Source organism: Chiroxiphia lanceolata, chromosome 13, assembly GCF_009829145.1.
Source record: "Chiroxiphia lanceolata isolate bChiLan1 chromosome 13, bChiLan1.pri, whole genome shotgun sequence".
NCBI lineage: Eukaryota > Metazoa > Chordata > Aves > Passeriformes > Pipridae > Chiroxiphia > Chiroxiphia lanceolata.
The window spans coordinates 2430515-2452999 of NC_045649.1; the positions used below are offsets into that span (position 1 = coordinate 2430515).

General features: G+C 54.6%; 3 protein-coding genes across 5 annotated transcripts in view; all 3 read right to left on the reverse strand.

The window, feature by feature from the left end:
- Positions 1-1206: 1206 nt before the first annotated feature.
- On the reverse strand, positions 1207-9293 carry ELMO3 (engulfment and cell motility 3). The gene is given in 21 exon segments (XM_032700815.1): positions 1207-2216; positions 2218-2361; positions 2518-2598; positions 2834-2916; positions 3258-3362; positions 3621-3733; positions 3829-3992; positions 4086-4222; positions 4438-4546; positions 5072-5176; positions 5449-5580; positions 5746-5868; positions 6232-6282; positions 6879-6957; positions 7042-7193; positions 7298-7397; positions 8072-8241; positions 8731-8781; positions 8858-8930; positions 9036-9076; positions 9167-9293. Coding segments are annotated over 21 exon segments (2160 nt in total). The 5' UTR covers positions 9245-9293; the 3' UTR covers positions 1207-2147.
- A 363-nt stretch (positions 9294-9656) lies between these two features.
- E2F4 (E2F transcription factor 4) lies at positions 9657-22423 on the reverse strand. 3 transcript variants are annotated; one of them, XM_032700848.1, is made up of 10 exons: positions 22233-22423; positions 20266-20375; positions 19609-19770; positions 19094-19137; positions 16334-16395; positions 15912-16197; positions 14740-14904; positions 13763-13810; positions 12198-12242; positions 9657-11872 (listed from the first exon to the last, which is right to left on the reverse strand). In XM_032700848.1, exons 1-10 carry the CDS (start codon positions 22407-22409, stop codon positions 11757-11759), a joined length of 1215 nt encoding a protein of 404 aa, XP_032556739.1. In that variant the 5' UTR covers positions 22410-22423; the 3' UTR covers positions 9657-11756. The 3 variants fall into 3 exon arrangements, with proteins under 3 accessions (XP_032556739.1, XP_032556737.1, XP_032556740.1); XM_032700846.1 differs by having other exon boundaries at positions 22188-22423; XM_032700849.1 differs by lacking the exon at positions 13763-13810 and having other exon boundaries at positions 22188-22423.
- The window catches only part of PSKH1 (protein serine kinase H1), a 50950-nt gene continuing 46301 nt past the window's right edge, over positions 17837-22485 (reverse strand). The window contains exons 6-7 of the mRNA XM_032700851.1: positions 19287-19289; positions 17837-17847 (exon numbers count right to left, since the gene is read on the reverse strand). The gene's annotated coding sequence lies outside the window, so the exon portion shown is untranslated. The remainder of the gene's footprint in view (positions 17848-19286; positions 19290-22485) is intronic.

Genomic DNA, 22485 nt, shown 5'->3' on the forward strand with positions numbered 1-22485 from the left:
CGTGACGGGCCGGAAGCGGCGGAGCCGCGCCGGGAACGGCGGCACCGGGAAGGGGAGGGGACACCTCTGTGCCGGGGACATCCCTGTGCCGGGGACATCCCTGTGCCGGGAGGGGACACCTCTGTGCCAGGGGACATCCCTGTGCCGGGAGGGGACACCCCTGTGCCGGGGACATCCCTGTACCGGGGACACCCCTGACCCGGGAGGGGACACCCCTGTGCCGGGGACATCCCTGTGCCGGGAGGGGACACCCCTGACCCGGGGGACACCCCTGTGCCGGGAGGGGACACCCCTGTGCCGGGGGACATCCCTGTGCCGGGGACACCTCTGACCCAGGGGACACTGCTGACCTGGGGGACATCCCTGTGTCGGGGACATCCCTGCCCCGGGGCCCTCCCACAAAATGACAGGACGAGTCAGTTTGGAAGCGACCCCAGTGGGTCAGTTGCTCCAACACCCCTGCTCCAGCAGGGTCACCCCAGAGCAAGTGGCACAGGACTGTGTCCAGATGGTTCTTGAGTAGCCCCGGTGAGGGAGGCTCCACACCTTTTCTCGGTGATCTGTTACAGTGTGCGGTCACTCACACAGTAAAGAAGTTCTTCCTCATGTTCAGGTGGAACTTCCTGGGCATCAGTTTCTGCCCCGTTGCTTCTTGTCCTATTGCTGGGCACCACCAAGCAAAGCCTGGCTCCATCCTCTGACACTCTCCCTTTCAGATACTGATAGAGGTCCCCTGTCAGTCATCTCTTCTTGAGGCTGAACAGGTCCAACTCCCTCAGCCTGTCCTTTTAAGAGTGATGCTCCAGTCTCTTAATCATATTTGTTGCCATCTGCTGAACCTGCTCCAGGAGCTCCCTGTCTCTCTTGTACTGAAGAGCTGAGACTCTCAATCCCCTCCACAGGCCTGGGGACAAGGGCACACACACAGCCCCCCCCATCACACACAGATCCCCAGAGAGTTTCTCCACTTCCCAGCACCAGACGACCCCGAGGCCTTTCCCCCAGCCCCACTGTGCAGCAACAGGGTTTGGGGTGCTGGTGACAGCCTTCCCCATTTCAGCCCCCCCCTTACAGCCCCTTGACCCACCTGTGCCCATCATCCTCCCAGCTTCTGGCAGCCACAGCTCTGTCCCAGTCTTACTCACTTCTGGCCCCTTCTGACCCGCTAGTCTGATCCCTTCCCCAAATCTTTGGCAAGGACACATCTCCAAGTTCTCCACAGGTGTTTATTGTCCTGTACACAGCAGGCAGAGGCACAGCTGGATCCCCGTGACCTGCAGCTGTGGTTGTTACCACAACACCCCTGGGAGAAGCTGCAGACACGAGGAGGTGCAGGGCACCGGGGTGGGGGCCGTGGGGGCCGGGAGGAGGTAGCTTGTCGTGGTGCAGTAGTGCAGCAGCATGGCTGAAGTGTGCAAGTGCCCGCCCAGGGCGGGGGGAAGGCACCAGGATTGGCAAAACATCACAGTGCTGGGCAGCAAGGGCAGACTGGGGTCTCCTCCTCACCAGGCCCAGCTGACTGGTGCTGGGAAAAGGGGGCTTGTTCCCTAAAAACCCCCCTTCCAGGACAAGGCTCAGCAAAAACACATTTCAGTGTGGAAGGGACCTGGCAGGCACACCGTGCTCAGGAGATGCTGTCTCCTTGACAAACTTAGTGGAAAGATGTGTTTTATCCTTTTCCCAACCACCTTCTCGTCCAGAAAGGATCTCCTACACTGATGGTAAAAGTCAGGCAGTGCAGATTTGTACCTTTGTAGTGTTACCCCAGCTCCAGCTATCCCAGGGCTGCCTGTACCTTTATTCCTGCCCACATCCTTGCCCTCTCTGCCCAAAACCTGCCTGTAGTGTGTGTAGGGTCAGTGCCACCACAGAGGGGTTTGGCTGTCTGGGAAGAATTTTGTTTTGCCTGCCCACAGCAGGGGGGCAAAGCAGCTGAGTCACCCCCCTTGAACAAGAGCCTGACACTCAGCAGCTCATTCTCATGTTCTCACAGGAGGGCAGGATGCAGGCAGGAAAGGGTGGGCCACCCAAGCCCCCAGTCAGCACCTGGGCTTGTCCCTTTGGGCCAGAGATGAGGGACAGGGCCTGGAGGAAGGGGTTTGATTTTGAGGGGCATAGAGGGGAGGGTATGGGGCACAGGGAGGAACTCACTGCTCTGCATGGCTGAAGTCATAGCAGAAGTTTAAGTTGCTGGGGGGCTTTGGGATGGGAGGGGGGGGTGTCAGGAATGCTGATGTTCTCCAGGTCCAGGAGCCGCAGCTTGAGCTCCATGGACAGCAGGACATCAAGGTCTGTCTGTGTTCGCTCACTCGTCATCTCCTTGCCCAGGAGCACGTTCAGCCCATCCGTCCAGAGGCAGAACTGGGGAAGCAGAGCACGGGCATCTCTGGCACCAGCCCCGGGCAGCCAGAGAGCCCACCTCTCCCCCTCTGTGGTTCCCACTCCCCAGGACTCACTGCCCTGCCTGCAAAGGATGTCTGGCCACTGTGTGCCTCCCCAGAGGGCCCTTGGACTCACCTCGTACCGGGTGGGGGCAACGAAGTTGAGGCAGTATTCTTCCACGTCATGCACGATGGAGAAGGCCAGCTCCAGGACATCCTGCAGGGACAGCACAGGGTGTAACCAGCCTCTCAGCTGGACTCTTTCCAACCCCGGCGGGGTTCAGAGTGGGAGCTACCTCTCAGCCTCCTTCTCTGTGCCCCAGGAGATCCAAGAGGTCTCTGTCCACAAAACCACACCACCTGCCACCATTCATCCACCCCCAAAACCCATCCCCAGCCGGGGAGGAGAGTGTGCTGGGCCCCCTGGACAGGGAGGAGTGTGAGGGGCTGACCTTGTTCTGCTTCCCGGAGCTCTTCTCCTTTGTGTGTGGACACTCCTTCCCCACCAGCAGCATCTTCATGTCTGCCACGGGAACTGGGGCAAGTGGAGGAGCTGTGACCATCTCCTCTCCCCTTTTTCCCTTCCCCTCCCTCTCCTTTTCCTCCAGGTCCCTGGTACTCAGAGCCCAACACAGATGAAATAAGGGGGCTCACAGCCATCCACAACTCAGGGTGGGGGGCTCAAGCCACTCTGCAGTGACCTTTGGGGAGCCAGCGTGCTCCAGCCTGAATTCCCACAGCTCCCAGTCCCACAATACCAGCAGACACTGGGCCACCTGCACAGCAGCCAGGCAGAGGGGGAATTCCCATCTTAAGGCAGTCACAACTGGGACTCCCCTCCCTCCTTCCCAACCTCCCTTTCTCTTCATCACCTACTTTTCTCTGTCAAGCTCTCGATGGGGGGAGACTCCACCCCCTCCTCCACGTCCCCATAGTGCAGTACCTTGTGGTTGGGTGACAGGCGGCAGTACCACAGCTTGTCTGCAGCAGAAGAGACATGAGAAATGCTCAGCCTCCCCCCGCTGAGGTCCCCTTCCCAGGGGAGACAGAGCTGCCCCCATCATCTGCACTCCCCATTTCTCTCTCTCACCCTGTGGATTAGCCCACACCAGCTGTCCAGGGAGCTGGGCACGCCACTCCCACAGATTAATTGCAACTTCCCCAGTGGCAAGGGATATGGGGACAAGCCTCTGCCCCCCTCTCAGGACCCCCACCCAGGAGCAGGGGGCTGGCACCCACCCTGCCTGCGGCGGCTGCTGATCTTGCGGAAGAGGGTGCCCTCGCAGAGGTGCAGCAGGCGCTGCTGTCGGATCAGCTCCAGGAGCTCCGGCTTCAGCCTCTCCCGCAGTTCCCTGGGGCGAAAACCAGCAGAAGAGGAGCACAGCAACTTCAACAGGTGCTCGCTGACCTCCCCAGCCCCACAGTGTCACCCCCACAGCCCACTCACAGCACAGGCACAGCCAGCGTCTCCTCCTGGTGCAGCCGCTCCGTCTGCCGCAGCTTCAGGATCTCGCTGTAGTTCAACGCGTTCACTCTGGTCTTGAACAGCTCCAGGGAGGTGGGCTTGAGGGCCAGGGTCCTGGTGATCTGGTCCCGCACCACCTGCATCACCTGCAGGGCCCAGGTCGTCAACCCCAGTCTGGCAATGCTCCCCAGAGCCCCTGAATTTGTGATCCCATCCAGGGCTGCAGCATCTCCTCACACCTTGTCAAAGTCCTCCTGGGTCGCGCGCATCTCCTTCCAGGTCTTGTTCACCAGCTGGATGCAGACGCAGAAAAGCTCTTCAAAGAAATGATCCTGCCCGAAGAACATAGGGTAAAAGGCCTGAGCCGTCTCCGAGCCTGCGGTGAGAAGGACAGGTGATGCCAGACTCCCTAGTTTTTCCAGGGGATTTCAGTGTCCAGGAGAACCTAGACATTTCCCAGCCCTACCTCCCCCTCCCCTGCTGTTGGCCACGCCAGAGCCTGGTGGCCCCATGGATGCAGCCCCCTGCCCTGGCAGCTCATCCCCCCAGGCAGCAGGGCAGGCAGAAGGACAAGCCGGGGCGCACACGTACACGGCTCTCCAACGTGCAGGATCTCACAGAGGATCAGGGTGAGCTGGATGCTGCTTCGAGCAAAGGGACATTCGTGTTTGTCTTCCCGGCTGCTGTTCTCGAGGACAAACTGGAGGAGAGGGCCATACCTCACATTACACGGGCCATGAACTTGGAAGGCTGCCCCAACAGTGGGGCTCAGATGTCCCACACTCCTCCTGAATTCCTAGTCAAGCTGTCCCCACCCAGGTAAAGCCACCCCGAAAAGGAGTGATTCACTCTCCTCAGAATCCAGCCCCACCCTCCTCCTTCCCCTGTGGCAGTGCATGAGCTGGTCACAGGCACTGCAAGTAGGAGCATGGCTGATGCCCTGCTGGTTTTGCCCAAACTGCCTCAGTTTGCTCAAGACCTGAAAACCAAGCTGTGGGCAAAACCTCAAAAACTATGGGAACCCTTCAGTGCCACCAGCCTCAAATGGCTTCTCCTGCCCACAGGGAGGACTCAGCTCCAGCTGAAACAGGGCAACAGTAGGACATTTGCCCAAAAGGGACATCCTTGCCTGGGTTTGGCCAAGGACAGGTCACACAGAGAAAGGAAAAACAGGTGGAGATCCAGTAACTCTCCACCAGGGAGCTCCCTGGGAGAGCACACGCACCCTGCTGTAGGCAATGGGGGTGTTCCTGGAGAAATACACCATGTTGTCCAGGGCAAGGAGTCCTGGTGGGGCACGGCGGAGGTCCTCTGCTGGGTTGCTGTTGTTCTAGGAGGACACAAAGGATGCAGTTTAGCAGCTGCAACTTTCTTCTCCGAGCAGCAGCGTCCTCCCAATGCAGCCACGGGGTTTTCCTTGGAGTCCCGGCACATCCACACACTTGCTGTTCCAGATTCCCGAGGGAGCAGAAGGCAGGTACTGCATGGTGGTCCATCAGCATCAACAGGGACACCAGGCTTAGGGGAGCCATCAGAAGGTGCCCCTGAGGCTGTGTGGAGGAGCCAGCTTGGGGATGGGGAGGGGATGCGGGGGGGACGCACCATGAAGCCCAGTTTGCGGAATTCCTTGGCACACAGGGATCGCCGGCGCTCGGTGCTGAAGTTGCCGGCAGGCGCCTCGCTCTCTGACTCAAAGGCAGTTTGGCGCAGGGACTGGAGGAGCTCCCGCTGTTCCTGGAGGGAGAGCAGAGAGGAGGGGATGTCTGTGAGCCCCACACGAGCAGGTTCTCCCAGGGCAAACCCACGATGAAATCAAATGTGCTGGGTTCACCCAAATGCGAGCTGCTTCCACAGGTGGAAGAGACCAGGACCAGACTCGTAAGGAGAGCACTCCCAGACCTGTGAGTAGGGATCCATGGAGGTCCTCATGCGATGCTCGCACAGGTTGAGGCTGACAGACTGCAGCACATACAGGTAATGGGCCATCTCATCCCCCAGTGGCTCAGAGCTGTGGATGATGTTCTACAGGAGATCACAAGTGAGAAGGTTCCCCCAGGCTGCTGCTCCCAGTTCCTCCAAGCCCAGAGCCCAAAAGCCTAAGCCCAGCAGGTCCTGCTGCTCAAAGGGGTGTTGGGAAGTGGGAAGCTCCCCTCGGGGTTGGGGAAGAGCTGTGTGCACTGAACTGCAGGCAGATGGGGGTGCAACCCTGGGCACAAGGGTGCCAGCAGAGCAGCACCCATATGAGATATCAATAAAGGGGTGTGGGCACACAGGTAACCCAGCCAGGCACAGTCACCAAAGGCTGGGGCTCAGGGGACAGGGCCTGGGGAGGAAGGACAGAGAACGAAGCACTCAGCAGACCCTTGCACAGTCCCAACTCCTCACCTTGTGGATAAACTGCCTGATGTTCTTCTCTCTTAGGTAGTCAATCATGTCCTAGGAAGAGAAAAGGCTGTGAGATGTGCTCAGCACACCACTGTTTCCTCCTCCCAAAAAAAGCTGGTGTTCCCACTGTCAACCCAATTCCCTGCTTAGTTTAGCTTTGGGCCACAGGCAAGGTGAGGACAGAAAGGACCTGGCAGTCTCAAGAGTGACACCAGCGAGCAGGAGACTGCTTCCAGCTTCCACTGCCCTGGAACCAGGACGTGCCCACCCCAATGGGGCTCAAACAGATCCTCCTACCAGGCTGCCAGGACAGGTTGTGTCAGTCAAGAAGAGGCAGAATGAGGACACTGACTTTAAACGTGTCTGGGCATCTCTTGCAGCCCTGCCATCCCAAAGAACACAAACCCCACAGCAGAGGACCCAGATGCCCAAGGTCCCATCACAGGGGGGGGGCCCACCACGACAGCTCAGACATGCCAGGCACTGGGGCTGGGCCATCACAGCCACTGTGCCACCACCAGCTGTGACACTTCTGCCATTTGAGGCAGAACTGCTGACAGCCGAGGGCTCTCAGCAGAGCACCCCGGTGACAGGGGAGCTGTGGTGCCTGGCTCTGCAAGGCCACCACCCTGCCTGGTGCCCCTCACCCGCCGCTCGGCGTCGGTCGCCGTCAGCAGCAGCGCGATGAGCAGGGCCATGGCCTTCAGCTGCAGCTGGGCATTTGTCCTGCGGGAGGAAGAGGAGGAGCACTGTGAGAACCACCAGCTCCGAGGGTGGGGGCGAACGGTGCTCTGGCCTCTCTCCACTTACACCTGCAGGTGGGTGAGAAGACGATCCAACGTCACTTCTTTTTTGACCAGCTCAAAGAGGAGGCGACTGGTAGGCACCATGTTCTCCAGGATAGACAAGGAGAGCTGCTGGATGGATGCATCCACCGCATTCATATTGACATAACTCATTATCTACGAGAGACAAAACCATCCGTCGAGGGCAGGCTGAGCCTGGGGGACAAGGACAACAAGGAACACCAAGAGTACAGGCTGTGGAGGCTGCAGAAGGTGCTTACCTTCTTGATGAAGACTGTACTAAGATTTTCCCAGGAAACAAAATCATGCTCCATCAGCTCTGTGAAGGCTTTCAGGGTGTGAGCCAGCATCTCCCCTGTACTGGAGGGACAGATGAACAAAGGCAGTGAGGAGAAGAAAGGAAAGAGACTGTTGGGTTAGAAATGACTCTCACTTAGTCATCCCAGGAAGTCAGGGCAGGGGAAGTCCAATAGTTGGAAAGCTGCATTACCACGGTACAAAGATCACTGCAGACAAACTACCCCATATCCCTCCCTGTGATTCTAAGAAACATATGCTGTGCTGCCTGGTTTTAAGCTCTACATTCTCTGTGTGACAGGAGCTCAGAGGAGATGCACCATCACATCCTGAACAAGTCACACAGGCACTTGTATTTGGCAACTGGGGTTTTCTTGAACTGCCTGAAAATCCCTGGCAGATAAAACCTCAGGACAGAGGGTTTATTTGGCATGGCAGGAATGAGGAGCAGCAGCAGAGGCCAAGATGATCACAGGAGGTTTCCTGGTAGCAAAACCCATGAGGCTACAGGTGACCCAGCCAGCAAAGGGATGGGAGGTTCAAGTCTGGGCACATTCACAAGGAGTCAGGACCACATATCCCTGGGGACCTTCCCCTGGCTGCCAGCATGCAGGGACACAGCCACAGTGCAGGCATCAACAAGTCAGGAACAAGTCCACTCCAACACCCAGCTTGGAGCTCATGCAGCATTAGCAAGGTAGAAGAAAAGTCAAAGAAGGTCGTGTCCTGATACTCACTCGTTCCCTTCTTCCACAATAGAGTAAATCTGTTTCAAGCCATTCCTGCTGATGAACTCTTGAGCAAAGGTAACATCCTGGGAGAGGCTTGCGAGCTTCTTCAGTGAGTCAGTCTTCACATCCACGTTCTTGCTCTGGATCCCGCTGTACAACCGCTCTGCTTCTTGGTCCTACCAGGAAGGAAAGAATCAAGCCAAAGGGGCTCATCGAAAGACAGTGAGAAGCTTGAAGAAGGCTGGAAGAGCTGAAGTGCAAGTTTTGGAAGGGGTCTCAGGCTAGAATAGCCCCAGTGAGGCGCTGGACTGAGAGACAGAGCCACCAGAGCAGAGACCAGGAGGAGCTGAGGACAGAGGTCAAGCTGGCATGACACCAAGAACACTTGATGAGTTGGCCCACGCGTCCAAAGCATCTCAAGATGATTTAGTTTCTCTTCAAACTCCCCCAAGCTCTGCCGAGGGAAAATGAAGGCTGAGCCATGTCTCCTGCCCGTGTTATTTCTGCTGGGTCTGAGGCACTGGAAGGAGCCACCACGAGCTCAAGTCACCGAGGGAGCCAGCGGCAGAGGGCTCGGAGCCCCGCACTGCCCCACCGCAGGGACACATCCCACCAGAGCACACAGCGCAGGAGGAGACGCGGGGGGGGTGGGCAGAGGGATGTACCGGGGAGGTGGTCAGCCGCAAAATGCTCCCGTTCTTAATCTCCCTGCGGTTCTGTAAGGAGAGAGGCACGGGTGAGCCGGCGAGCTCCGCGCCGGCGGGGCCGGGAGGGGCCGGGGGGCTGTCTCACCGACTCGGTGATGTAGGTCTGCCGCCCGTCCGCGTACTGCAGCGCGTAGTGCTCGGCGTTGGGCAGGCTCCACCTGCGGGCACGGGCGGCCGGTCACGGCCCCGGCACGGCCACAGCCGGCGGCCGTCGGGGCTGCCACGACCCGTCCCGACCCGGCGGAGGCGGGCGCGGTACTCACGCGTCGCAGACGTCCTTGAGCACCGCGGAGAGGGGCTTGGTCTGCGGGGCGAGAGCGCGGCCGTGAGCCGGGGCTGGGAGGTGAGGAGGGGGGCACCACCGGGAGGGGGTGCGGGGGGCGCCGGGCGGTACCTGCTGGAGCTCGATGAGCTGCGGGATGGCTCCCACCATCTGGATGGCGATCTTCACCACGTCCTTGGGCGGCGGCATGGCTCCCGCCGGGGCTCCGCGCCGCCCCACAGTTCCGGGTTGGTGCCGCCGCCGCCGCCCCTCCCGCAGGGCCCGGCCCGGCCGCCGCACCGAGGCCTCTCCGCCGCCACCACCCAGCCCTGAGCAGGCCCGGCCCCCTCACCTGAGCTGACGCGGGTTCGCTGGGACCCACCTCCGCTCCCGCCGCTCCCCCAGGAGGCACCCACCCCATCCCACACAGGAGGCACATGCTCGGGGCGAGGGCGAGAAACTCTGGAAAACTCTGAGGGTTTTTTCTTGTTTGTTTTTTTTTTTTTTTTAAATTTTTTTTTTGCTGTTTATTCCCGTCAGAGGAACGCTCTGTACAAATACCGCGGGCGGTTTTTTTTTTTCCTTTCCTCATCAAAAAAAAAAAAAAAAAAAGAGAGAGAAGTATAAAAATAATCTTTATATATGAATCAAAAAAGTTCATTTGCAACTGTAAATTATTTTTTTTTTTCCTCTAGGTGTTATCCTTTTCTGGAGGTCGTCTAACTTGGCGGCGAACGTGAACGCTGGGAAGGGAGGGTGAGGGCCAGGCAGTACATGAAGAGCTGGAGCTACACCAGAGCCAGGGAGCCTTGCTAACACACGTGCAGGACTGAGGAATTCTGGTCAGCTTCCATGTGGAGAGGGGAAGGTTCAGGGACTGGCTGCATGCAGGCTGGAAGTTCACCCCCCTGAGGGGTCCCACACCTCGGCTGTCTCACCAGCAGCAGCTCCCTGCTGCCAAACTGGAGCGTCCCATTGTTCCTCCCGCGTTCTTCGCGCTCGTCCCGAAGAGGCTGCTGGTGCTTTGGGGCTGCAGCAAGGAACAGTCCTTCCAGAGGAGTCCCATGTACAAAAGGATGGCCCAAGGAGCCACCTCAGGGACGCAGATCCCAAGCACACACTCCTCTCACCTCTGCAGGCTCTTCAGACTTTACCTCCCTTAGTGCTGGTGCTGCAGCTGGTTGTGTGGGTCACAGGCAGTGAGCAGCTACGTGGAGAAATTAAACATCAGCTATTTAAGTGGATGGCTGGAAGCTACCTCTCTGCAAGAGCCCACCATGGCCTGGCCTGGCTCTCTCTTCGGCAGTTTGCGGAGCAGGAAAGGCAGGACAGCTGCTACCACCATGGTGGCAGGAAGATGTGCAAAACTAAAGACACTCAAATACAGGATCTGACCAAAACCCAAAGCTGGGACTTGCAAAATACAACACAAATCCATCAGCGCATTTTTACCTCCAACTAAACTGCGCAGGGTCCAAGCCTGGTACCAGCTGATGATCCTAAAGAACACAACAGCAGGCCTTCCATTACAAAGCAAGGAAGAAAATTTTGGGGGAAAAACGGTGCAGAGAAAGCATCGCACTGGGTGCCACAGGACCTGCCACAGGATCAGGGATTGGGAGCGTGGGTATGGACACTAGAGGAGCAAATTCAAATATACAGAAAACCTGATCCTGAGAGAAGAAGGGAGGAGAAAAGCTCACTATTTGGACAACACCTACGTAACCTGTCACAGCAAAGTACTACTGAATTGTTACTGCTTGGTCGCCTTTCAGACAGTTGCAGGCTCAAGTGCAATGGTTGGAGAATACAGCTATTTGCAAATATGAGCAGGCTCTGATGTCCCTGGAGTACCTTACAGGCACCAGCTGGAGCAGTCTTATCCTTTCAGACATCTCTTCACTCAGGCAAAAACAAAAATTAAAAAAGAAACCATACTGGCACCTCTTCTTTAGCCCTGTAGAAACAGCACAGCTGCTGGACAAGGAGCTGGAGCCCCCGGGGTTGTGCATCAGCAGACTGGTGAAAGCAGAACCAGCATTCCTGCTGAAGCACAAGCGGGGAAAGGTTCAGCTCCTGGGTGCTACTAGGAGCACTCAGCTCCTGAGTCCCACTAGGAGGCACAGCTGGCTAAAAAAAGTGCTTTTTCTTGTAAAATGTACTAGCTTGGTCTGAAATCACTGGCAGAAATAGACACTTTGGTGCCATTCCCCCCGCCCCCTGATGCCTTTCAGAAACGCAACTACTTCAATCCGAACCACTAACATGGAGAAATCTAACTAACAACCTCTGGGCTTGTGAACTGACCACGGTATTAGGGCTCCTTGTAGCAGCTGGTACCTAGGAGGTACAAAGTGCCTCTGGGAGTGCAGGAAAAACCAAGGCATGCAGATTGGAGGAAGCTCAGAGAGGCACGTGGGCAAACTCTACAGGTGAACTGGGAACACTCAAAACACGGAGCCTTTGAGGTGAGGCCCAGGATCCAGTGGAGAGATGCAGGGGGCAAGCTGCACGTGCACCTTGCACGAGCACCAGAGGAAGAAGCAAGTTATGGGGAGGCTCCCAGCCTGCAAGTCCACATCTCTTGGTTCTGAGTCCATATGAGAGCATCTCTGAATTACTCAGCCATCGAGCTCTAGCACAAAAGGAATCCAAAAATAGACACTTTCCAAAGAGTTACAAAACAGTCTGTGTTTGCAGGGCTCACAGCTGCACTGAGAAGTCAGAGGTTGAGGACAGGCACGTCAAAGAGGTCGCAGACGCCTTCGCTCTCATCCAGGTTGTAGATGTAGTCGTGATCTCCAGGTGGAGGGGAGAGGCGGAGCAAGGGAGCAAACACTGGGGAAAGAGAAGCCCAGGGTTGGTTACAAAACTCAGCACTGCCACCCCGAGCCAAGAGCTGCCAAAGGGCACCGAGCTGTGCAGCCACCTCACAGTAACAGTCTGTGAGGTTGCTTCAGTCAGCCTTGCAGTACTAAAGAGACTCCTGGCTCTCACAGACCTCTCTCAGGGACTGTCAGGACAGCGAGAACACAGTCTGTGTGCAGAGCCCAGAAAAGATGAGGACAAGTCTGCAGTCTCAGGGCTGCCAGCTGGGTAAAGTCACACAGCATGGTCTTCCTCCCAGGAAGGCCACACCATGGCAGGAGACTCTAAGACTCACCTTCAGATGACATCAGCTCTTCCAGCAGCTCAGAGTTCATACATTCTGGGAAAGAGACAAACATGGTAGCAAAACACTGTTCTGGCTGCTCCTGGGTAGTTCCCCACCTTCCCAGGGTTCTCCCCACCCTTCTTATCCCTTCTCTGGCTAAGGCACAGTGTATACAGAAGGCAGTGGTGAAAGGAAGCTTGGGCTTAAAACAGAGATAAAAGTAATTCCAACACAAAACACTATGGGAGAGCTCCAGCTCTTGCAGCTTAAACTGCACAGCCTTAAAGCAGCTGCCAGTGCCAGGGCAGCATCACTGGGATCACACAGGGATGAGAGGCTGCATGGAGCATGCTGCAAGGACTGTCTCTCTGAGCTCAGTAGTGCTGTTTTTTTCCAGTCCTGAGTTTTGCCTCTGTAGCTGTCGACTCCGTTTTGTCCTTCGCTCCTGGATCTTTATCTTCCCACTCCAAACTGGGAAGAATACTCCATAAAGCCACATACATTACCATAGACAGCAAACATCTCCTTTTTAACAGTCCACATAGTCACACAGTACAGTTACTTTGGGTAAGCCAGGTCTCCTACATGGCTGGGGCTTTGCAGCACTTTATGTCTCACACTGTGAACTCACTCTTCAGATGTACTTAGACATCATCAAAGCTTCATCCACTACCTGCAGCAGCAGGTGCTGGGCAAGGAGGAAGGATGTTCTCCGGGCTGACTGCGGAGCCCAGGGCTCGCAGCACACAGATTGGAGGCTCACACGTGTGTGTGTTTGGGCTGGTGGGGTTTTTACACAAAGGCAGCACCTTCACAAAGCATCTGCTAGAGCACAAAACTAGGGACAGCTGTACATCTCCTGTGACCACCACAAAAGTGCCTGTGTGTACTCAGCTCTGCTGAGCTGCGGGGGCTACAGAGTATTCCACCAGCACTGAAGGGAAATAAATGTGCTGATAAAAAGAGTTTCCTGGTTTAGCTTTATGTTAGACCAAATTCCTTAACCTTTCCTGCCCATAGCCCAGAGTCTCTCCCACCATTAGGCAGCAACCCCTAGACATTCCTTGGGCAGAGTGAGAACTCCAAACACATGTAAGAGCATCCCCCTCTCCTACTGCTCCAAAATTACCAGCCCCACCAACACCACTGAGGGGTGTTTCAAAGAAAGAACACTATCTCCCTAGAATATTTGCTTGGATTAGCCTCAGGCAGGCTACAGCTGAAATGAGACTTAACAGGGATTTTTGTTTTCCATAGGACTGACAAGCTGAAGGAGGAGGGGAAGGCTGAGCACAGAGTAGTGTCAGCATGGGGACAGGAGAGCCCTGTCAGCACATGGCAAGACAAGCTCTAACAGAGGTTGCTAGAAACATAGAGACAGAAAAATACATCCAGAAACCAGTAATTTTAAAAGTGCCTAACTACAAGTAGAGGGCCAGCAGCCAGCAAGGACCACAAGCACCTTACAAAACCACATCCATAAAATAATCCAAACGGGAGTGAGTCAAACAAACTGTCCCACTTCTGTGGGTAGATGGGCACACAGCAAAGCCGTGGTCAGGGAATGAACATACCTCTCATTGGATCAAACATCTCTGACAGCTCTTTGGGAAGTTCCAGTACTGCAAACACAACAAACCAGATGGTTTGGATCATTACATGAAGAGTCTGAAATGCTTTACAGCAGAATCATCCACAAACCTCCTGCACTCCTTACACACCCAAATCATCCTACGCCATCCAGAAATTCTGCTCCCACACTCCCTGTCAGATAATTTCTGCTGCAGTGATAAGCAATAAAACACTTAAGCTCTACTACTTTAAGATAAATTTGTAGGAGCCCAGGGACACGAACATGTTATCACAGCCAGAAGCTCTGCAGTAACTGCCTGTCTGTAAACCTCACACGGTGTCAGCTTCCACACGCTGCCTCGATTTACCTCGTGTAAGAGGATGCTTTTATCTCCCTGGGCCAGCCTGCCATTTCCTGGCATAAAGCTCCAATGTTCCTTTTTTAAAGCCCATTTCACCTCACCAAGCACATCAGGGAGCTCCCCAAATATACACTGCAAGATCACTAAGAACAAAAGATCTAAGGACAGATGAAGCATTCCTGAGTAAAGGAGGAAAACAGAGACAAGAGCTATCCTAATACTGGAAAACTCTCCATGACTTACAAAGGTGCTCTCAGTGATGGCTGGAAATTCTATAGCTTCATGTGGTCTCCAAAACAGAACCTTACACTACAGAAAGGACTGAAAGGGAACAACCCTACATGTACCAGCAGAGATGTGTCACGCGGATGTCCCTCGCAGATTTTCTAGTACTGATGTCAAAGAAAGCAGCAGGACACCAGACAAGACACGTTCTCACCAGGTTCCCTGGCACCCTCACAGGGAAATGCCTACTCATCCTTGGCAGAGCCTGGCTGACAGCAACAGCAGAACGGAGCTCAGCTCCTTCCTCCAGGCCCAGCAGCCTTTCCCTCACTCCATGATTTCCCTCGCTGCATGATTTTGGAGCAAGACATGAAACAAGGGGGCATACTCACTTCCCGTGGGGTCTGGCTTGATGGGCTCAAAGGAGGTAGAGGTGCTGGGCAGGACGGAGCTGCTGTCCAAGGAGGCAGAGGACTGGAGCAGCTGTGCATCCAGCCCGGCCGGGGGGCCGTCGGAGTCACCGCTGCCCTTGGACTCTGCCGCAGGGACATCGCACTCTGGAAAGAGCCACACACAGGAATGTCATCTCCCACCAGCCCCAAAGCAGCTGTGGCACAGGCTCAGCCCACGCTGGCAGTACTGCCAGGAAGCACAAGGAGAAAGCTTCCTGCTTCCCTCCAGGCCCTGCTGCACTTCTGCTGGAGAGCAGTCCTGGCGGTGCCAGGCTGCACACGAGCCAAGCACGAGCTCTCTGCAGCCTGGCAGCAATGAACAGCTCCACCAGGAGAAGCATGGCCAGCACAGCCAGGGAAGTTACTATCCTCCTGCTTGGGGCTGAGGCTGCACTCAGAATACCGTGTCCAGCTCTGGCCACTGTCCAGTTCATGAAAGCTGTGGAAGATTCAGCTGAGGGCTACCAAGTTAGCCATGGGTCTGGGGCACATGGCCTGCGAGGAAGAGTGGAGGGAGCTGGGCTTGATCAGCCAGGCAAAGAAAAGTCTAAGGGTGACCTAACAGCAGCTTGAAGCTACCTGAATGGCAGTTACCAAATTTAAGAACTCAGTGGTGTCAAACAATGTAACATGCACAACAGGCACCATATGAGCTCAAAGGATCCAAACTTCAGGATAAAGGAATTCACTGAGAAGGTGCTGCAGCCCTGAAAGGGCTCACCAGGGAAGGTGGGGATCTCCACCGCTGGGGGCTTTCAAAATTTAGTGGACAAAGCCACAACCAACCTAATCTAGCATTTTTGACAACCTTTATTCAAACTGAAAGCTGAACTTGAGACTCAAAATGACCCTTTTGCAAGCTCTTGCTCATCAATGAACCTGCATGATCTCCCCTACACGTGCCCCTACAGGCTGGCACTACCCCCTCAAGCCAAGTGCCTCATTTCCCTGAACACAACCAGTCCCACTAACCAGGGCAAAAGGATGGGCTGCAGCAAAGGCAGAGGTGCCCCTTTGCCAGGAGCTCTCAACACTGTGCAGCGTCAGCCCCAACTGGGACAAGGAATTGTCCAGCCACCAGTCTGTTCCTGCCTCCTGTAGCTCCCTCTCACCTGTGCCTGCGTTTTTCTGTGTGGGAGGGCCATGGTCCTGAGTGCTGGTGGGTGTTGGTGTGGAGGGCTGGGTGCTGCTGGGAACAGAGGCCTCCTGGAAGTGGGTGAGTGGTGGGATTGGTGTTTTCGAGGGTGCAGCTGCCTGGCACTGAATGAGGTCTTCAGGGGGAGGGACAGGGAGTACGACAGGAGGAGAGCTCCAAGTATCTTTGTTGACTAAGAGAACATCAATGGGACCACTCGTGCTCTTCAGATGGATCTGGTATTTCTTCTGCCCGTTTAGGCCCTGGGAAAAGTCAAAAGCAAAAAACACAGACATACATTAAAAGCCCTTTTTGAACAGAACATCAGTTTCCCACAGACAAGATGTACCTGTACACACACACCCCCCCCTGCCCCCTGCCCATGTGTTTGTCACTCACCTCAGGGATGGGCACCTCCAAACGTGTGCCAGATGGGGCTCTAATCACAAGGAGGGTGTCTCCTGTGAAAACAGACCAGTCAGTGCTCGGTGGGCACAAGCTGAGACCCTCCCCAAACCCCTCATCTCCTGGCAATCCTCCAGGATTATATCTACACCCCAAGCACATCATACAGCTCCCAATGTGCCAACGGCCCAGGGCACAAAGTACCTGCAAAGTTTCTCCCAGTGCAACCCCAAAGTTTTTCAGCAGTGTCCTTATCAAGACTATTTCTTTTCCTTGGAAGGGCTGGCTTAAATTCAGTCCTAAGAATATTTGAATCCTAAGGGAAGTATCCTTCATTCTGCTGTCACAAGCTTTTGTATGTGAATTATAAACAAAAGAGCTGGACTGCCAGTGGAGAGATGGGGTCAAAGCAGGCTCAGGAGCCAGGCTGCCAACCTCAGGCTGATGTACCAACACCTGAAACCAACACTCTCTAGTCTCTACTGGCAAGAGCTGCCTGGTGTTAGTTGTGCTGGACCCACCACAGAGCCCAGAATGTGTGGGGCTGGAAGCCAGGCCGACAGCATCCTTCCTTTCCAAGTCCTGCAGCTCCTTAAGACCTGTGCCCTGATAACCCAAGTCACAGGTGAGCAGCTCCCAGCCCATATCTGGGTTTAGAGAAATGTGAACAGAGAAATACCAGCTCTGTGAACATCTGACATATGTAGATCAAGCAGCCTGCAGCTTTCACTTTGAATGTTTAAGCTTTAGGGTGGTTAATATTCACAGTTCACCACTATTCTGCATTAAGCTTCACTTGATAATTAACACAGTAGATCCCCAGAGCGATGAGAGAGTGTGGAGAGCAGAAAAGCACATCCCTTAATTTCAGGCAAGCAACCAAAGGTCAGGTCAGCGATAGGTAAAGGGATTAAAAATAACACAGGATTTGTCAATTAGATGGAACTTGTTTAACAAATCTACTCTTAAGAAAAATGTAAGAGGCATAAAAAATGGATAATAAAGCTCAGAGACACCAGCTCGAGCTTTAAGACCTGTTTTAGTCTCAAAGACAGGTGCTGGGTTTCTATCTGCCTTGACAGCTACATCCCAAATAATTTTACAAAACAGCTCACAGTACATTTCCACTTCTTTTTTGAATCTGCAAGTGCAAAAAGCATCACAGCAACAGATGGGAAAATTGTATTTCCCAGTCACTAAAATCTAACATATTCTTACTTCTCTTTTTATTTTTTTTTATTAATCCAAGTAATGAATTCATATTTGACAAGAGTCCAAGCATGGAAACCTTGGAGAAAGCAAGATCAATAGCAGTTGATTAGAAAAACCAGGATCTGAAATTCAGCCTGCACCACAGTTCAAGAAGACGAGAGGTCCAACAAAGAATCTCTGTAAGACTCAGATGTTCAGGAGAGGAAAAAGCATCATGTAAGGCATATTCATAGAGGAAAACTGGACAGACAATGGAAAAACACGGATTAGCCCTCTCTTCTAGAGGGAATTCAGACCTACCCTCAGTAAGATCTAATCTCTGCATATTTTGGTGAGGTCTGACCTCAGACACAAACCGGTTTACAAAAACCAGGTGCAATAAAATGCAAAACACTCAACCAGCCAAGCAATGAGCTGTCTGCTGGCCTCCAGTAAACTCTTCCAGGCTGCTACGAGTGATGTGGCCCCAAGCACTGTCAAACTGAAAACACAATCCCTGCCCCCAAAGGTGCTGCTTCAACCAGAAGCAGCAGTACAGCCGAGGGGGGGGGTGATGCAGTTGTTACACCAGTGGGAACCTGAGCAGTGTAAAAGCTGGTGAACAAGGAAAGCACAAAGGCAGCGATGACAAACAGAAGGCCTGATGAAGTGCAGGGTGAGAAGAGGGCTTGGAGGACACAGGAGAGTCAGACACGGGTGAGATTACGCATGGCTGGGGCGGTCAGGATGAACAGCTTCAATCTCTGCAGCAAGCAAGCAGATGCAGGTTGCCAGGTCAGGAGAGGTCAGGTGTCCACCGAAGCAGAAAGGAGCTGTGACTCTGCACCACTACAGCTGGGAAGAACAGTCTGGGTAGCGCAGGCTGCCCCACTGCACGATGGCCACCACCAGGGTTATTTTGGCCTTACATCTATCACTGAAATCAGCAACAGGAGAAACAAAGACTCCGGTGGGTTTTCTTCACTCTTGCCCCAAAGAGACTGAATGTGAGACTTTTGATACGGGTCCCCACCCCAACTTCAGGAAAGCAGCACACAGAGGAGTGAGGGCAGGGCAAGTGGGGTGTTCCCTTCTGTCCTGCTCTTCTCTATCTCCCTCTTGCATTCTTGTTGGCAGGGAAGATGATGCAGCTGAGGGACCACCTCTTATACTACTTCCCTGCTTACAGCCCAATTTCTACCATGCAATAAAATGTTTTCTATTATAAGAACATTGCCCACCCAAGCCCTTAAAATAAAGGATTTCTAACATAACACTCATATACCCACACAGTGACATCCAGCAAAAAGACTTCCCTACAAGCAACAGCTATATTCCTTTAAACACAAGTAAAAAATACTGCCTGCCCCCTCTGATGGTGACAAGAAAGCTATAGTTCAGTAGTACACAAACCAGGATGGCATCAGAGCTCACACTACATTTAACTTGATGCTGGGCAGCCTGTGGTCTGCTGCCCCCTCTTCCCTGGAGAAAGGAGAGCAACTGGGAGAGCCTGACAGAAGTGCAGAGTCACGTCTTTATCATGGAGCACCAGTTCCTCACCTGTGAAGCACTTGCAGATGTCTTCATGTGTCACATATGCTAATGTTTCCAAGGTTAAGGAGAAAGGCTGCAGCTTCCTGCACAGGCAAGAGAGCTCAAAGGACACCTGACCTTTCCTTCATGGGCACAGGGAATGCCACTCCCACAGGTATCCCCACACTGAAGTGGTCTGCAGGTGAGGTCTGCAAGCTACGTGCTCGTCAGAGCTGACATCCTGAGATAGTTAAGCCACAAGAGCAGCTCTGCACACAAGAAAGTGCCACCTGTGACTCAAAAAGAAGCACTTTTCTCACCATGGTAAACATTACAGTGTTTTTTGCTTCCACAAGACAGAGGAGAAGCTGTGCACTGCAGAGAAAGCAGCTTCCCAGGCTGAACAGTTACTCTAATTCCAAAGCCAGGCACTGCCTTCTGACTCTTGCAGTGCAGCTTCTCCAGCAGCAACAGCTCCCCACCAACCCAGCCCTCAGGTCCCTGCTTTCCAGCCCAGCAAGTGAACATCACACAAAGGATATCGACTGTTCTGCATGTCTTCTGTAACGTTTTTGATGCTCTGCTGAACCCACATCTTCTGCTGCTCCAGCTCCTGCTCCCGCTGCTCCAGGTCCTCTATGTCTGCCTTCAGCTCGATCAGTTTGTGAGCTATTTCCCGTGTGTTGCAGCCAGGACCCACCCCTCTGGGCAAAGTAAAAAGGAGTGAGATGCATCAGCCTCTGGAGGCAACCACAACAGCCCCAACCTCTCAGAGATGTTTCCAGCCCCTTACTGCCACCCCTCACAACATCAAGGACAGGTTGGAAAGCCTCATCTGTACCTAGATCCTCATCATCTAGATCCTCACCTTCCAGAACATCAGTGTTTCTACAATACATTTTTCAACTTCCCACAGACCAGCAGGGCTCTTCCCCATCTCCAGTTCCATGACAGGTGTCTTTTCTAGCTTAAGGCACTGTAAATATTTAGTTTGTACCAAAATAACAGCTCTGCTGCAGGAGACATGCCGTACATATTTCAGCTTTCCTCACTGCTGCCGTCAGCACAGCCCAGCTGAGGGAAGCACAGGCACAGACCACTGAGGAACCTCCCTCTGCACAGGGCATTTTGACCCCACTGTCACTCAGACCTGGACTGGAAGGGACCTGTGAACGATTTAGACCATCTCTGCCACTCACTTCCACTGGATACTGTTCTTGGATTTCTTCTCGATCAACCCGATGCCTTCCAGGACATTTGTGATATCGTAGATCCGTCGCTTCTGTCGCACAGCCAAGGTATCTGCAGCCTGCAAAAAAGGTTAGACACTTAACTCCACACTCTCAGTCATGCTGAGCTCCTTCCTGCCCGTCAGACCAATTCCTGGCCAAGTACTTCACTCCCCATCTCATACCTCTGCTGTTCCAGCGCTTCAAGTTACAGAGACGTAACTTGTCACAATGTCATGGGACCACGGGAAGAAGTCACTCATCCTTCACCCCTTTTCTTACCCTGCAACCTCCCTACTAAACACAAACCAAGTTCCAGCCATCCTGCTCAGAGTGGATCCAAAAATCACCATTCCCCAGCAGCAAAGCAGTGCTAGAAAACACTAGTTCAGCAGCCTGAAAATTCAGTGCTCCTTCAGGGTAAAAGAGATGGGGATGGGAAGGAGAATGCTGAGGGCTGTCTGCGTGACTGGCAACAGTTCTGTGAAGTCAATATTCAAAAGGCCTTTTCTAAATCAGATCTGATGTTGCTTGATAGAGAACACTTTTTTGAAGAGGAACTTGAAAAGATACAGTTTTTCCTCTGTTTGAAAGATAGGATGCCAGGGGGAGAGTAAGCATGAGTTTCCCTGGGGCTTCCCTGCCTTGCTCACACAACTCTCCTCCCCTCAGGTTTTGGGACATAAAGAACTGCATTGTTTTCACTACCATGTGGCAACCTGGCACCAGCAAGAGTTAATGTGTGCACAGCCAGGACCAGTAAAGTCAGCAGCAGCAGCCAGAGCGGGTCAGCACAGGAACCACGTCCCTCCTCACTCACCAGTAACGAGCCAGGACTTTGGAGACCCTGCACTGCACAGCTGAGCAAATCACAGTAACCAACATGAGCCCACTTAATGGACATCTGAAGCAGGAAAATATTGCCAAATCCAAAGAGACAACAATTTGGCACAGGCAAGGAGCCAGGAGACTCCTCCAGCCCCTGCACCGTTGGGGCTTTCTGGCACTTGTCTGCTGCCTGTGAAGGGTCAGAGCTCTTGCACACGTGCCCATGTAAGAGGGATTTGTATAAACCACAGCAAAGGAACTTCACTTATAGAAAAGGCCTGGGATTAGTTACTTCCTCCAGGTGAAGATCTTAAAACATGAAGAAGCAAGACGCATTCACAGAGCATTTCTCTACAGGCTAAAGGCATCGGGGACAACTTTGGCAGGTGAATGTGACCACGCTCCCCCTCCTGGTGTGTGCTGGGAGGTCTAAGCGCTGTAGGAAGGAACAGCGCTATAGGTCTCGGAGGCTTTACAGGGCTGGATCATTATGGTGTCGCTGATCAAGCAGCACCTTGGTGAGGGGCAAGAGCGCAGAAGAGAACGAGGCAGTCAAACCGGGCTCCAAATGAAGCACACAAACACCTGCAACGCCAGGGAAGATTCCGGGGAGGGCAGAGCGGCTGGGACAGCCCGATGGGGTGGGGAGAAGGGCTCGGATGGAAGAGCAGGAGAGCTATGAGCACGGTTGGCAGCTCTGCTGCATCCCCGGGGACCCCGCCTTCCCTGCCCCTGGAACCACAGGACCGTTACGGTTGGAAAAGCCCTCCAAGATCATCGAGCCCAACCATTAACCCGGCACCGCCAACCCCGCCGCTAAACCTGCCCCCAAGCACCACATCCACACGTTTCCTGAACGCTTCCCGGCGCGGTGACCCCAGCGCTGCCCCGGGCAGCCGGTTCCAGTGCCCGGCCACCTTTCCCGTGAAGAGTTTTTTCCTAGTACCCAATCTAAACCACCTGCTGCACCGGGGCGCTGCCGTGCCCCCGGGGCTCCCCGTCCCAAACCCGCCCCGGTGCCGCCGGAGCCCCGCTCCCCCAGCAGCAGCTCCCCCCGGACCCACCCCCGGGGCGGCGGAGCCCTCGCCCCCCGCCGGCAGCCCCCGCACCAGCTTGAGGTCGAGCACGCCGTCCTTGGCCTCCTGCAGCAGCGACACGAACTTGGTGGTGAGCAGCCCCAGGCTCTTCTCGTGCCGGCTGGGCGCGCCCGCAGCCCCGCTGCCACCCCCGGGGGGCTGCGCCCCGCACTCCGCCATCTGCCCGCCGCCGGCTCCGGGGCCGCGCATCCGCTTCCGGGCCGCGGGGCTCCCCGGGAACCTCCGGGGCGGGGACGGGGCGGGGACGGGGGACTCCCCACCGCCG

Excerpts from the sequence above, each read along its gene's own strand:
- E2F4 (XM_032700846.1), bottom strand. The coding sequence starts at position 22,409 with ATGCGCGGCCCCGGAGCCGGCGGCGGGCAGATGGCGGAGTGCGGGGCG. Across the intron at positions 20,376-22,187 it reads AGGGCTCCGCCGCCCCGGGG|GCTGCAGATACCTTGGCTGT; the intron begins GTGGGTCCGGGG and ends CCTTTTTTGCAG. Across the intron at positions 16,198-16,333 it reads TGGAGGTGCCCATCCCTGAG|GGCCTAAACGGGCAGAAGAA; the intron begins GTGAGTGACAAA and ends GACTTTTCCCAG.